Raw genomic sequence first — 13,717 nt, forward strand, 5'->3', positions numbered from 1 at the left:
CCCCAAATTTTCCCAGATCCTCCCCACCTCCCCATTCACGCAACTATATGCCCTTTCTTTTCCCTTTCTCTCTAGAAAACAAACAGGCAAATTTAAAAAAAAAGAAAACAATACAAGAAACACAAAATCAGAAACCATATGATACAAGCAAAAGACCAGTAAGACATTAAAAAAAAAAAAAAAAAGCTCAAACAAAGCAATATGAGACAAAAAGTCTACAAAAGTATCATTGAGTTCATTTCACGTTGATCACCTACTGCTGGTCATGAGGTCTGCCCTTAAGTGTGGTTACTATACCCAGTGAGACACCACTGGAGAAAACTAACTTTTCCTTTGCAGGTGGATGTCACTTGAAGATAGCTTCTTGGTAAGAAGCAGGAGCCTAGGTCCACCCCCCTCTCAGCACTGGGACCCTGTCTAGCTTGAATGATGCAGACCTGTGCAGGCTGCCACAGTCTAAATGGGTTCATATGTGCATTAGCCTCATTGTATCTAGCAAATACTGTTTCCTTGGAGTCATCCATCCCCTCTGGCTTTTATAATCTTTCTGTCTCCTCTTCCACAAAGCTCTCTGAACCCAGAGGGGAGGGAACAAATCTTTTTTTTTTTTTAATTAGTGCTTCTTTAATCATGTCAAGGACGAGTTAGACAAATTCAATTTCATGCTTTCTCTTCATTCTCTTCAGATGGTGTCAAAATACTGTAAGTTTGCATGCGTCATGGTGTGGAGAGTGAGTGAGGCAGCTTCTCTGTTTACATCCAATGGGCGCATATCCACCTGCTTGTCTTCACTTACCTGCTTCTGTCTCCCCCGCATCCATTGCTGCAAGGTTTGGGTGTAAACCCCAGAATTCATGTCTTAGAAACTTACTTCCTCAAGTCCACTGTAGATAGTTGCTGTGGGATGGTCTGTATGTCAAGTGTGTTGCTGATTGGTCAATAAATAAATCACTGATTGGCCAGTGGCCAGGCAGAAAGTATAGGTGGGACAAGGAGGAAAATAAAGCTGGCAAGTGGAAGGCTGAGTCAGAGCCACTGCCAGCCGCCATGATGACAAACAGCATGTGAAGATGCCGGTAAGCCACAAGCCACGTGGCAAGGTATAGATTTATAAAAACGGATTAATTTAAACTGTAAAAAAAGTTAACAAAAAGCCTGCCACAGTCATACAGTTTATAGCCAATATAAGTCTCTGTGTTTACTTGGTTGGGTCTGAGCAGCTATGGGACTGGCGGGTGATAGAGATTTGTCCTGACTGTGGGCAAGGCAAAAAAACTCTAGCTACAGATAGTATTTTCGGGGCCTTTGGGATTATATAAAATCATCAGTGTGGAGCTTCCATGACTCTGTTGATGGCTCTATAAGAAGAAGGGAGCCCCGGAGAGCACACACATTATTTCTCACCCTGTGATATCCTCCATTGTGCTGCGATATAACAGGAAAGCCCTCACCTGGAGCCAGCAGCATGTCCTTAGGCTTGCCAGCCTCTAGAACCATGAGCTAAATCTCTGTTCTTCACATGCCTAGTCTTGGTATTCCTTCACAACAAACATAAAATAGTCTAAGACACCTGCCCAGTGTACGAATCAGTGTGAACCCTGCCACAGCTACTCAGCCACACCCACGATCCCCTCAGGGACATTGAAGATTCATGTGGGCTTTCTTCTGACATGCAGGAGATGTAGACTGGTCACACCTAGGCATGCTCTTCATTGCCCTCTCCTCTTTGCTACAATGTATTCACAGAGCTTATTATATTCTCACATTCCATCAACAAAGCAAAACATAAGTCTTTCTTGCTCTTGGAATCCTTCAGATCAGAAGTTCTCAACTTGTGGGTCATGGCCCCTTTGGGAGTGGAATGACTCTTTCATAGGGGTTGGCTAAGACCATCAGAAAACAGACATTTAGGCTTTGCAGACGCCGCTGTCCCCTGTCGCCGCTTGCTGCAGCCATGGTCAACCCCATTTTGTTCTTCGACATCACGGCCGATGGAGAGCCCTTGGGCCGCATCTCCTTCGAGTTATTTGCAGACAAAGTTCCAAAGACAGCAGAAAACTTCCGTGCCCTGAGCACTGGAGAGAAAGGATTTAGATATAAGGGTTCCTCCTTTCACAGGATTATTCCAGGATTCATGTGCCAGGGTGGTGACGTCATATACCATAATGGCACTGGCAGCAGATCCATCTACGGAGAGAAATTTGAGGATGAGAACTTTGTCCTGAAGCATACACGTCCTGGCATCTTGTCCATGGCAAATGCTGGACCAAACACAAATGGTTCCCAGTTTTTCATCTGCGCCGCCAAGACTGAGTGGCTGGATGGCAAACACGTGGTCTTCGGGAAGGTGAAAGAAGGCATGAACATCATGGAAACCATGGAGCGTTTTGGGTCCAGGAATGGCAAGACCAGCAAAAAGATCACCATTTCCGACTGTGGACAACTCTAATTCTTTCGACTTGCGGGCTTCTTACCCACCAGACCATTCCTTCTGTAGCTCAGGAGAGCACCCGCACCCCATCTGCTCGCAGTACCCTATAATCTCCCCTCTCACTGAAGTTCTCTGGGTTCCATATTCTCCTCATTCTCCTCCCAAGTCTAGCTGGATTGCAGAGATAAGTTTATGATTATGAATAAAAACTAAGTAAGAAAAAAAAAGAAAACAGACATTTACATTATGATTCATAACAGTAGCAAATTTATAGTTATGAAATAACAACAAAAATAAATTTATGGTTGGGGTCATCACAACACTAGGAACTGTGTTAAAGGGTAGCAGCATTAGGAAGGTTGAGAACCGCTGCTCCAAACCAATCTGAACTCTTGTTCATTCTCATTCAAGGCTTGGTCTCTCAACAAAGACTCCAGCCAGACCTCACAGTTGCGATCATTGACTATTGTCACTCACTATGTGTGTCACTTTGATTTGGACCCTTGAACTCTGTGTGTCTCATTTGTTCCAACAACAAAATGAGATCTCAGAAGGTTGTTAAGAGCAAAATGGATTAAAATACATAAGCACACAGAACTATGTTCAACATCTAAGAAGCACTATGTTGCGTGTCACAATATTATTGCTTCTGATCTGCAGTGAAGGCTGGGGATGGGGCCACTTTCTCCTAGCATCATAGCAGTACCTACCCTCCAAGGTACCCTCCAAGCCAGTTAATAGAATTAGCTTTCTCCTCATTTTTTTTCTTTACAATATAATGTTGATTAAATGAACACCTACTTTACCCTTTCAATGAACAGTGAATTTTTTTTTCATTTTTTGAGACAGGGTTTCTCTGTCCTGGATCACTCTCTGTAGACCAAGCTGGCCTTGAACTCACAGAGATCCACCTGGCTCTGCCTCCTGAGGGCTGGGATTAAAGGCGTGAGCCACTGCCACCTGGCTGAATGTTTTATTTTACATTAGGCAATTGAATTCAACTAAAATACCCCCAATGACCTTATCTTGCCTCCCATGGCATGGGATCCCATGAAGCAAGATGCTGTGATCTCAGGAAGCAGCCAGTCTTTGTAAAATTGCTCCTCTGATCATTTGAAATGGGAAGAGCAAAGTGATTAAGCCAGCTACACCTGCCCTATACTTCAAATAATGTAAGAGTTTCTAACAGCAGCTAAAAACCAGCCAAAGCAATATCCCACTTAACAACTTGAGACAACTCACAGAAAATTGCAAAAAGTACCCCAAAATAGCCATGACATAGCCATTTGCAGCAGCTTAAAAACAACTCCTACCACCCAGAGTCAACCACTGTTACTTCTATGAGAGCAAAAAATGCTGCTGTGTTCGCTGGGAAGTTAACAGTAACTGTAAATCTATTCCTACGAGAACTTTGTTCTGCCCTGAGCACAAATGGCATCAACACCATGAGAGTAGACACCTAGTTGGATAATTTTATTTAAATAGTGGATTTTCTGTGGGTATTTTAAAGCAATAAATATGTTTTTGGTTCCTGAACCAGATACTCTGGTGCAGAGTCTCTCTAAGCATACTCAGAGATATATCGATTCATCCAGGCCATTAGGGCAAGATCCGATGAGTTATGACTCCAGCTATTCGAGGATATTACTTACAGAGTCCCCAAAAGTGTGTTTGGCTCCATGGCTCCCACTTTACAGCTTAAAGTCTTCAAAAGCCTTTTTAAGAAACAGCTATTTAATACCACCAGCCATTTAAAATCGACCCACACTCATTCGAGCTTGAGGTAGTCGAACTTCATGTAAGAAAAGGTAACGCCTATTTCTCAACAGTTCTGATCTACCTCAATACAAAGACCTTTCACTCTCTGGTTGGCTCCAAACACGTGTTTTAAATGTCAGCTTTTCAGACACTAATAAATCCACAGCTTCAGCTCAGTGGTTACAACGAAGTTAATTATGATATATGAGAGGCATGATCCTTAAGAATGCCCCAGGCAGGGAGCTTTTAAAATCTCAAATTCATTTAGGTATGTAAATGGAGCCAGTTCTGTGTTTCTGTAAAACCACAAACTATTGATCATTTTCATCGGCATCACCTGCATCCTAACAGTTTCAGACTGATGTTAAATGTATAATTAAATCACTGCCCAGTTGTTTGTTCTCGGATAATGATAATGGCCCACACTTAATAGAGGGTTTGTTATGGTTTGCTCAGTGTATTAAGCTATTTATGAGTATTATTCAATTCAGTATTCAAACATGACCATTTTTTAATGTGAGCCTGAGAAAGACTCAGGGATGTGTCTGAGATCACACAGCTCTCTAGAGGAGGCACCAGGTCTATGATGGTTAGTTTTGAATAAAGACTTGACACAGCTTTGAAGGGAGTCTCAGTGAAGAATTGTGTAGGTTAGGTTGGGCTGTGGGCATGCCTACGCAGGATTTTCTCAGCTGAGGTGGGCAAACCTATGCACTGTGGATGGCACTGTTCCCTTAGTCAAGGCATTCTGAACTAAGTATAAGGTTAGCTGAGCACAAGAATGCTTGCATTCATCTCTGCTCTTGACGGTGAACTCGATAGGCTGGTTCAAGTTTCTGCCATTTTGACTCCCCCACAATGATGAGCTGAACCAACCCTTTCTCCCATAAGTTGCTTTTGTCAAGCTGTTTTGTTAAAGCCACTGGAAAGGAAACTATAACAGCAACTAACCCCCGGTCTGCCTGGTTTCCAGGCCTCAACTCTTGACCCACCGGTCCACACCACTGCTTTCCCTGCACAGGTGTTGAAATGCTGCATTCCCTACTTTCCAGCCCTCAATCAAAAACCAAATATGATTTTTTGGTATTCAAAAATACCTCTTTGAATTACTGTTTTTTCTTTCCCTTTCAGAATATCCATTTGCCTTGCTTCATAAAAATAAAAAATAATTTTAAAAAACTCTAGTCCCTCTGAAACGCTAAGTGCCTGGAAGCCCCTCCATCACTGAACACCTGGGCAATATGTAACACTACCATTAAGGTCTATAATTTACTTTAAATAGCAAGTCCCCCTTAATACGAATGTGAACTTCCCTTTGCTTTGTGAGACAGTGTCTTACACTGCACTTCATACTAGCCTTGAAATGACTATGTCGTGTTGTTGGTTGGTTGGTTGGGTTTTTTTTTAAACTCTTTACTCTTTGGCTCTTTGGGGGCCGCCACCCAGCTCCCAAATACATCTCACATAGAGTCTTATTCTTACTTATAAATGCCTGGCCTTAACTTGGCTTGTTTCTAGCCAGCTTTTCTTAACTTAAATTATCCCATCTACTTGTTGCCTCTTGGATTTTACCTTTCTCTATTTCTGTACACCTTTCTTTACTTCTTACTCTGTGGCTGGCTGTGTATCTGGGTGGCTGGCCCCTTGAGTCCTCCTCCTCCTCTTGCTCCTTCATCTTTTTTCTCCTTCTATTTGTTCTCTCTGCCTGCCAGTCCCACAAATCCCTTCTCCTTCCTTGTTATTAGCCATACAGCTCTTTATTATACCAATCAGGAGTTTTAGACAGGCAAAGTAACACAGCTTCACAGAGTTAAACAAATGCAACATATCTTTGCATCATGAAACAAATGTTCCACAACATAAACAAATGTAACACATCTTAAAATAATATTCTACAACAATATAAGTCAAAATGGCTTTGATTTTTGGAACACAAAGTGCTATTAATAAAAACAATAAACAAAAATCAATTAAACTGGACAAAATATTTTTGTCATAAAATCTGGCTTGTATTAATGTTTGCTTCTTAATAAACCATGCTTAAAGTAATGTCTAATGTCAAGTACCTAAAACTTCAACTTGGAAGTGGTTGAATTTTATTATATGTTATAATTGGATTGCCTTACTTTCATTTTCATGTACTTTCACCCTTTCATAGCACTGTTTTAGTAGTTTATTTTTATGCAATTAAAATGTAGAAATACCATAAATCTACATGAAATGTTACATATGTCATTGTTAAAATGTGCACAGCTCAACTGTATATATGAATCTAATTAGATACTTAAATATTAATTTCATTATGGAGCAAGTTTGGGAATTCTTTAAAATGATTACATGAATGAAATCTGACAGGATGCCATGAAGTGACCTATTGTAAAAACAGGTCAAGGATACCACAAAATGTACAAAATAAGGTTTGTTTGTTTGTTTGTTTGTTTGTTTTTTCAGGGAGAGAAAAGTAGCAAGCAGCGTTGGGTGAAGAGCCCCATCTTCCTGTGTCTTGCAGACGCTGAAGAAAATGTCAGGGCTGCTTCACACAGCCAAGGCAGCATTGAAAGGGACCAGGAATGGTAGAGATAATGAGGAGACAACAGGGACGTACATGTATATGGATGGCCTTGTTAAAGCAGGCTAGGGAGACTCCCGGGCTTGGCCACTGGAATAGCCTATTATTCCATAGAGAACCTCCTTTTCAAGCTTTCAACAGAGGGGAGAAATGAACCTACAAAAGTCCCTAGATTTGTATCTCTGCAGGGTGTCAGCCAATACTTTTAGCTTGTCCTTGTTTCAAAGAGAAACAACTTCAAATGCATCAAAAGGGCACAGACGCTAACTTGGAGGGATTCCCAGTGGTCATAGTTAAGACAATATAAATAATAACAAGGAAAAAAAGGATAGGGACGATTCACAACCCAAGGACTAAAATAAAAACCAGGACTTACAACAACTGAGCAAATGAACCTTCCTTACAGTAGATCTCCATGTACACGTGGAACGAAGGAATGATGAAAACAGAGATGCAGTCTGACAAACGGCACAAAATACACTCTTTTATGCAAAGATGTCTGTTAAAAGCTTTAACTTTATAGATGAAAATTTGATGAGAGGCAAGATAATTCCAGAGTCCCAAAGAATCTCTCCACAAGATGCATAATAACTATGAGAGAGAAAGGAGAAAATGTTAGAAATCTCCTTAATAAGTGGCCGAGGTTAACAACAGTAATGGAGTAAATGTAACTGTGGCCTGTCAGTATGATGCATGGATTTTCATTTTTGTGGTGCTCTTGCCAAAATCACTATATAACCTGAACTGAACTATGAGCAAAGATCAGATCACGAACTGAGTGCTGTTCTTTTATGAGAATTGATCAATACTCATCAAACACGCCAAAGCCAATGAAACCAAGAGAGTAAAATACAAAGAACTAGCCTCAGTTAAAAGATTGCAGGACACATTATTAAAATACAATATGGAAACCTGGACTGGATTCAGACCACAAAGTTATTAGTGGAACAATTGATGAAATCATGATTTAGTAGTACTATCTTAATATCAATTTCCTAATTTTAATCATTGTATTACTTTAGGGTAAGGTATAAGCTGTTGAGAACCTGGAAGAAGGACTTGCACATGTACTTCATATTTTAAAATGTTTTTTATTTAAGTGAATAGTTTTAAAGTATAATAATTAATGTTATTTCCTAGAAAGTCCATAATTAATTTTAGTACCTTTTCTTATTAGAAATTAGAAAAATATCAATTTCACAACTGTACACTCACCTCCACAATTGCAGTTCTTAAATATCTCCCTTTCTCATATCTTAGAAAAATGCCAGCTTTTATAATCATGTATTTATTGCAATAATAAAGCTATTTAATTTTACTGTCAAAACACTTCTAAATTTAAGCTTACTTTGAAAACATTTACAAAATAAAGAAAATGTGGAGAAAACATGAATTCTTGCCACTGTTGATTAGCTGGACATCCTTTCATCCTTAAATGTTCATGATAATGGCCCTCTTTGGCCAGCAGGCAGCACGTCAGTCTCATAAATGCTCATGATATCTATCTTGGTTAAGGTTTCTATTGCTTTAGTGAAACATCATGACCAAAAAGCAAGTTGGGGAGGAAAGGATTTATTGGGCTTACACTTCAACACTGCTGTTCATCACTGAAGGAAGTCAGGACAGGAAGTCAAACAACAGGATCCTGGAGGCGGGAACGGATGCAGAGGTTATGGAGGATGCTGCTTACTGGCTTGATTCCCCTGGCTTGCTCAGCCCACCTTCTTATAGAACCCAGGGATGGCACTACCCACCATGGACTGGGCCCTTCTGCATTGATCACTAACTGAGAAAATGCCTCACAGCTGGATCTCAAGGAGGAATTTCCTCACCTGAGGCTCCTTCCTCTGATGACTCTAGCTTGTGTCAAGTGGACACACAAAACCAGCCAGTACAACTGACTCCTCGTCAACTTGACACACAAATACATCACTATTAAGCCATAACACTTCCTTTCTTATTCACCCCCAGGATCTTAAATAACTTTAAAAGCCCCACAGTCTTTATAAATTCAAACATATTAAAATTTTAGTTTCTTTAAAATAACCAATCTCTTTAAAAATCCAAAGGCTTTTAAAATTCAAGTCTCTCAACTGTGAGCTCCAGTAAAATACTTCCTTACTTCAAGAGGGAAAAGTCAGGGCACAGTCACAATCAAATCAAAGCAAAACAAAATTCCAGCCATTCAATATCTGGGATCCACTCGCGATCTTCTGGACTCCTCCAAAGGGCTTGGGTCACTTCTCCAGCTCTACCCTCTGCAGCACACACAGCTTGTCTTCTAGGCACCGGCTGACTCCATTTCACTGTTGCTACTGTTCTTGGTGGTCCTCCTATGGTACTGGCATCTCCAAAATGCTGGGGTCCCTTGCTCCAACTGAGCTGTACTTTCACCAATAACCTCTCATAGGCTCTCTTCATGGTAACAAGCTTCAACTTCTTTGCATGACCCCTTCAGTCTTGGGCTTTTAACTGCCACTGAGTCTCCATCTTCACCAATGGCCTCTCACAGTACCAAGCCTCAGCTGCTCTCCATGACCCCTTCATTCCTTCAAAACCAGTACCACCTGGGTGACTCTTACACATTACCAAGTCCAGCTGCCAGCATGAGGTACAACATTGGCCACCTCTAGAACACAGCTTCTCTGTGCTCTGAGGAAACACTTCCCAGAAGATATCACCAGTGATACTGGTCTCTTCTTAATCACCACTAATTTCTTGGCTCCAGCTAACCAGCATCAGTTGTCCAGTAACATAGAAGTTTCACATCAGTGGTTCTGGTACCTGGTTAATCACAGCTGATTCTTCAGCCCCAGCTAACCAGAATCACATAATCTTAATTCAAAATAACAAATGGCCCTGATTGAGTCTCTATTTTTTTTATTCATTTTACATACCAACCACAGATCCTCCTCTGATCCCTCCTCCTGATTCCCCTCCCTCCACCCCCTCACCCCCTCCCACCCCCGCTTCCCCCATCCTCCATTCCCTCCTCCAAAAGCTTAAGTCCTCCCACTAGGGGACAGCAAAGCCTGGTACATTCATCTGAGTCAGGACCTAGCCCCTCCCCTCTGCATTAAGGGTGAGCAAGATGTCCGACCATAGGTAATGATCCAGAAAGCCAGCTAATGCACCTGATCACACTGCCCGGGACCCCTCAAACAGACCCAGCTACACAACTATCTCCCATATGCAGAGGGTCTAGTCTGGTCCCATGCAGGTTCCACAGCTGTTGGTCTAAAGTTCATGAGTTCCTATGAGATTGGTTCAGTTGTCTCTGTAGATTTTCCCATCACAATTGTGACCGCCTGCTCCCATTGCTCATATAACCCCTCTTCCCTTTCTTCAACTGAACCCCCAGAGCTCGGCCTGGTGCTTGGTTGTGGATCTCTGCATCAGCTTCCATCAGTTACTGGATGAAGGCTCTATGATGACAGCTAGGGTATTCACCATTTTGATTACCAGGGTAGGCCAGTTTAGGCACCTTTCATTATTGCTAGGAGTCTAATCTGGGGCTGTCCTTGTAGATTCCTGGGAATTTCCCTAGCACTAGGTTTTTCCCTTACCTCATAATGTCTCCCTCTATCAAGATATCTCTTTTATTGCTCTCCCACTCCATCCCTCCCCCAGCTTGACCATCTCATTCCCACATGTTGTCATCCCCCTGCCCCTCCCCTCTATTGCTCTCTCTCATCCCCAGTTTACTCATGGAGATCTCCTCTGTTTCCCATTCCCAAGGTTATCCATGTGTCCCTCTTAGGGTCCTTTTTGTTCCCTAGCTTCTCTGAAGCTGTGGGTTGTAGTCTGATTATCCTTTGCTTTACATCTAGTATCCACTTATAAGTGAGTACATACCATGTTTGTCTTTCTGAGTCTGGGTTACCTCATTCAGGATGATATTTTCTAGTTCCATCCATTTGCAGCAAATTTCATGATGTCATTGTTTTTTTACAGCTGAGTAATACGCCATTGTGTATATGTATCACATTTTCTTTATCCATTCTTTAGTTGAGGGGCATCTAGGTTGTTTCCAGGTTCTGGCTATTACAAATAATGCTGCTATGAACATAGTTGAGCAAGTGTCCTTGTGGTGTGATTGAGCACCCCTTGAGTATATGCACAAGAGTGTTATCCTTGTGTCTTGAGGTAGATTGATTCTCAATTTTCTGAGAAGCCGCCATACTGATTTTCAAAATGGCTGTACAAGTTTGCACTCCCATCAACAGTGGAAGAGTGTTCCCCTTGATCCACATCCTCTCAAACATAAACTGTCATCAGTGTTTTTTTATCTTAGCCATTCTGACAGGTGTAAGATGATATCTCAGAGTCATTTTGATTTGTATCATCCCTGATGACTAAGGATGTTGAGCAATTCCTTAAATGTTTTTCAGCCATTTGGGATTCTTCCTTTGAGAATTCTCTGTTTAGATCTATAGCCCATTTTTTAATTGGATTGTTTGGTATTTTGCTGTCTAATTTCTTGAGTTCTTTATATATTTTGGAGATCAGCCCTCTGTCAGATGTGGGGTTGGTGAAAATCTTTTCCCATTCTGTAGGCTGTTGTTTTGTCTTATTTACCATGTCCTTTGCCTTACAGAAGCTTCTCAGTTTCAGGAGGCCTCATTTATTAATTGTTGTTCTCAGTGTCTGTGCTATTGGTGTTATATTTAAGAAGTGGTCTCCTGTGCCAATGCATTCTAGGCTACTTCTTACTTTCTTCTCTATCAACATTTCAGTGTAGCAAGATTTATGTTGAGGTCTTTGATCTACTTGGACTTGAGTTTTGTGCATGGCGACAGATATGGATCAATTTGCAATCTTCTACATGTTGACATCCAGTTATGCCAGCACCATTTGTTGAAGATGTATTCTTTTTCCATTGAACAGTTTGGGCTTCTTTGTAAAAACTCAGGTGTTCATAGGTGTGTGGATTAATGTTAGGGTCTTCAGTTCTATTCTATTTGGTCCACATGTCAGTTTTCATGCCAATACCAAGCTGTTTTTATTACTAGAGCTCTACAGTAGAGCTTGAGGACAGGGATGGTGATGCCTCCAGAGGTTGCTTTATTGTACAGGATTATTTTAGCTATCCTGGGGTTTTTGTTTTTCCATATGAAGTTGAGTATTGTTCTTTCCCGGTCTATGAAGAATTGTGTTGGGATTTTGATAGGGATTTCATTGAATCTGTAGACTGTTTTTGATAAGATTGTCATTTTTACTGTATTAATCCTACCTATCCATGAGCATGAGAGATCTTTCCACTTTCTGATATCTTCTTCAATTTCTTTCTTCAGAAACTTAAAGTTCTTGTCATACAGGTCTTTCACTTGTTTGATTAGAGTTACCCCAAGGTATTTTATATGTGGCTATTGTAAAGGGTAATGTATCTATGATTTCTTTCTTGGCCTGTTTATCATTTGTATATAGGAGAGATACTGATTTTTTTTTTAGTTAATCTTGTATCCTGCCATATTACTGAAGGTGTTTATCAGTTGTAGGAGTTCCCTGGTAGAATTTTGGAGGTTACTTATGTAGACTATCATATCATCTGCAAATAGGGAAAGTTTGACTTCCTCCTTTCCAATTTGCATCCCCTTTTGTTGTCTTACTGCTCTAGCTAGAACTTCAAGTACTATATTGAATAAATATGGGAAGAGTGGACAGCCTTGTCTTGTTCCTGATTTTAGTGGAATCACTTTGAGTTTCTCTCTGTTTAATTTGATGGTGGCTGTTGGCTTGCTGTAAATTGCCTTTATTATGTTTAGGAATGTTCCTTGTGTGCCTGATCTGTCCAAGACCTTTAACATGAAGGGGTGTTGGATTTTGTCAAAGGCTTTTTGAGCATCTGATGAGATGATCATGTGGGGTTTTTTTCCTTTCAATTTGTTTGTATGATGGATTACATTGACAGATTTTCGTATGTTCAACCATCCCTGCATCTCTGGTATGAAGCCTACTTGATCATGGTGGATGATTTTTTTGATGTGTTCTTGGAGTCAGTGTGCCAGTATTTTATTGAGTATTTTTACATCAATGTTCATGAGGTAGATTAGTCTGTATTCTCTTTCTTTGTTGCATCATTGTGTGGTTTGGGTATCAGAGTAACTGTAGACTCATAGAAAGAGTTTGGCAATGTTTCTTCTGTTTCTATTGTGTGGAACAATTGAGGAGTATTGGTATTAACTCTTCTTTGAAATTCTGGTAGAATTCTGCACTGAAACACTCCTTTTTTTTGGGGGGGGGGTTGGGAGACTTTAAATGACTGCTTCTATTTCCATAGGAGTTATAGGTCTATTTAAATAGTTTATCTGGTCTTGATTTAATTTTGATATGTGGTACCTATCCAGAAAATTGTCCATTTCTTTTAGATTTTTCCAATTTTGTGGAGTACAGGTTTTTGAAGTATGACCTGGTGATTCTCTGGATTTCCTCATTGTCAGTTGTTATGTTTCCCTTTTCATTTCTGATTTTGTTAATTTGGATATTCTCTCTCTCTGCCTTTGGTTGCTTAGTTTGGATAAGGGTTTGTCTATCTTGTTGATTTTCTCAAAGAACCAACTCTTTGTTTCATTGATTCTTTGTACTGTTCTCTTTGTTTCTATTTTATTGATTTCAGCTCTCAATTTGATTATTTCCTGGCATCTACTTCTCCCGAGTGAGTTTGATTCTTTTTCTCCTAGAGCTTTCAGATGTGCTGTTAAGTTGCTAGTGTGAGATTTCTCCAACTTCTTTAAGTGGGCATTTAGAGCTATGAACTTTCCTCTTAGCACTGCTTCCCTAGTGTCCATAAGTTTGGGTATGTTGTACATTCATTTTCACTGAAATCTAGGAAGTCTTTAATTTCTTTCTTATTTCTTCCTTGACTCAGTGGTGATTCAGTTGAGCATTGTTCAGTTTCCATGAGTTTGTAGGCTTTCTGTAATTTGTGTTGTTGATGAATTTTAACCTTAAGCCATGGT

General features: G+C 40.5%; 1 protein-coding gene across 1 annotated transcript; it reads left to right on the forward strand.

Annotated features, from left to right (window-relative positions):
* The first annotated feature begins 1,939 nt into the window (after positions 1-1,939).
* On the forward strand, positions 1,940-2,567 carry LOC131905720 (peptidyl-prolyl cis-trans isomerase A-like). The gene has a single exon (XM_059256538.1). The coding sequence runs from the start codon at positions 1,955-1,957 to the stop codon at positions 2,447-2,449; it is 495 nt and encodes a 164-aa protein (XP_059112521.1). The 5' UTR covers positions 1,940-1,954; the 3' UTR covers positions 2,450-2,567.
* Positions 2,568-13,717: the final 11,150 nt, after the last annotated feature.

The sequence above is a fragment of the Peromyscus eremicus genome, chromosome 3 (assembly GCF_949786415.1).
Source record: "Peromyscus eremicus chromosome 3, PerEre_H2_v1, whole genome shotgun sequence".
Taxonomy (NCBI): Eukaryota; Metazoa; Chordata; class Mammalia; order Rodentia; family Cricetidae; genus Peromyscus; species Peromyscus eremicus.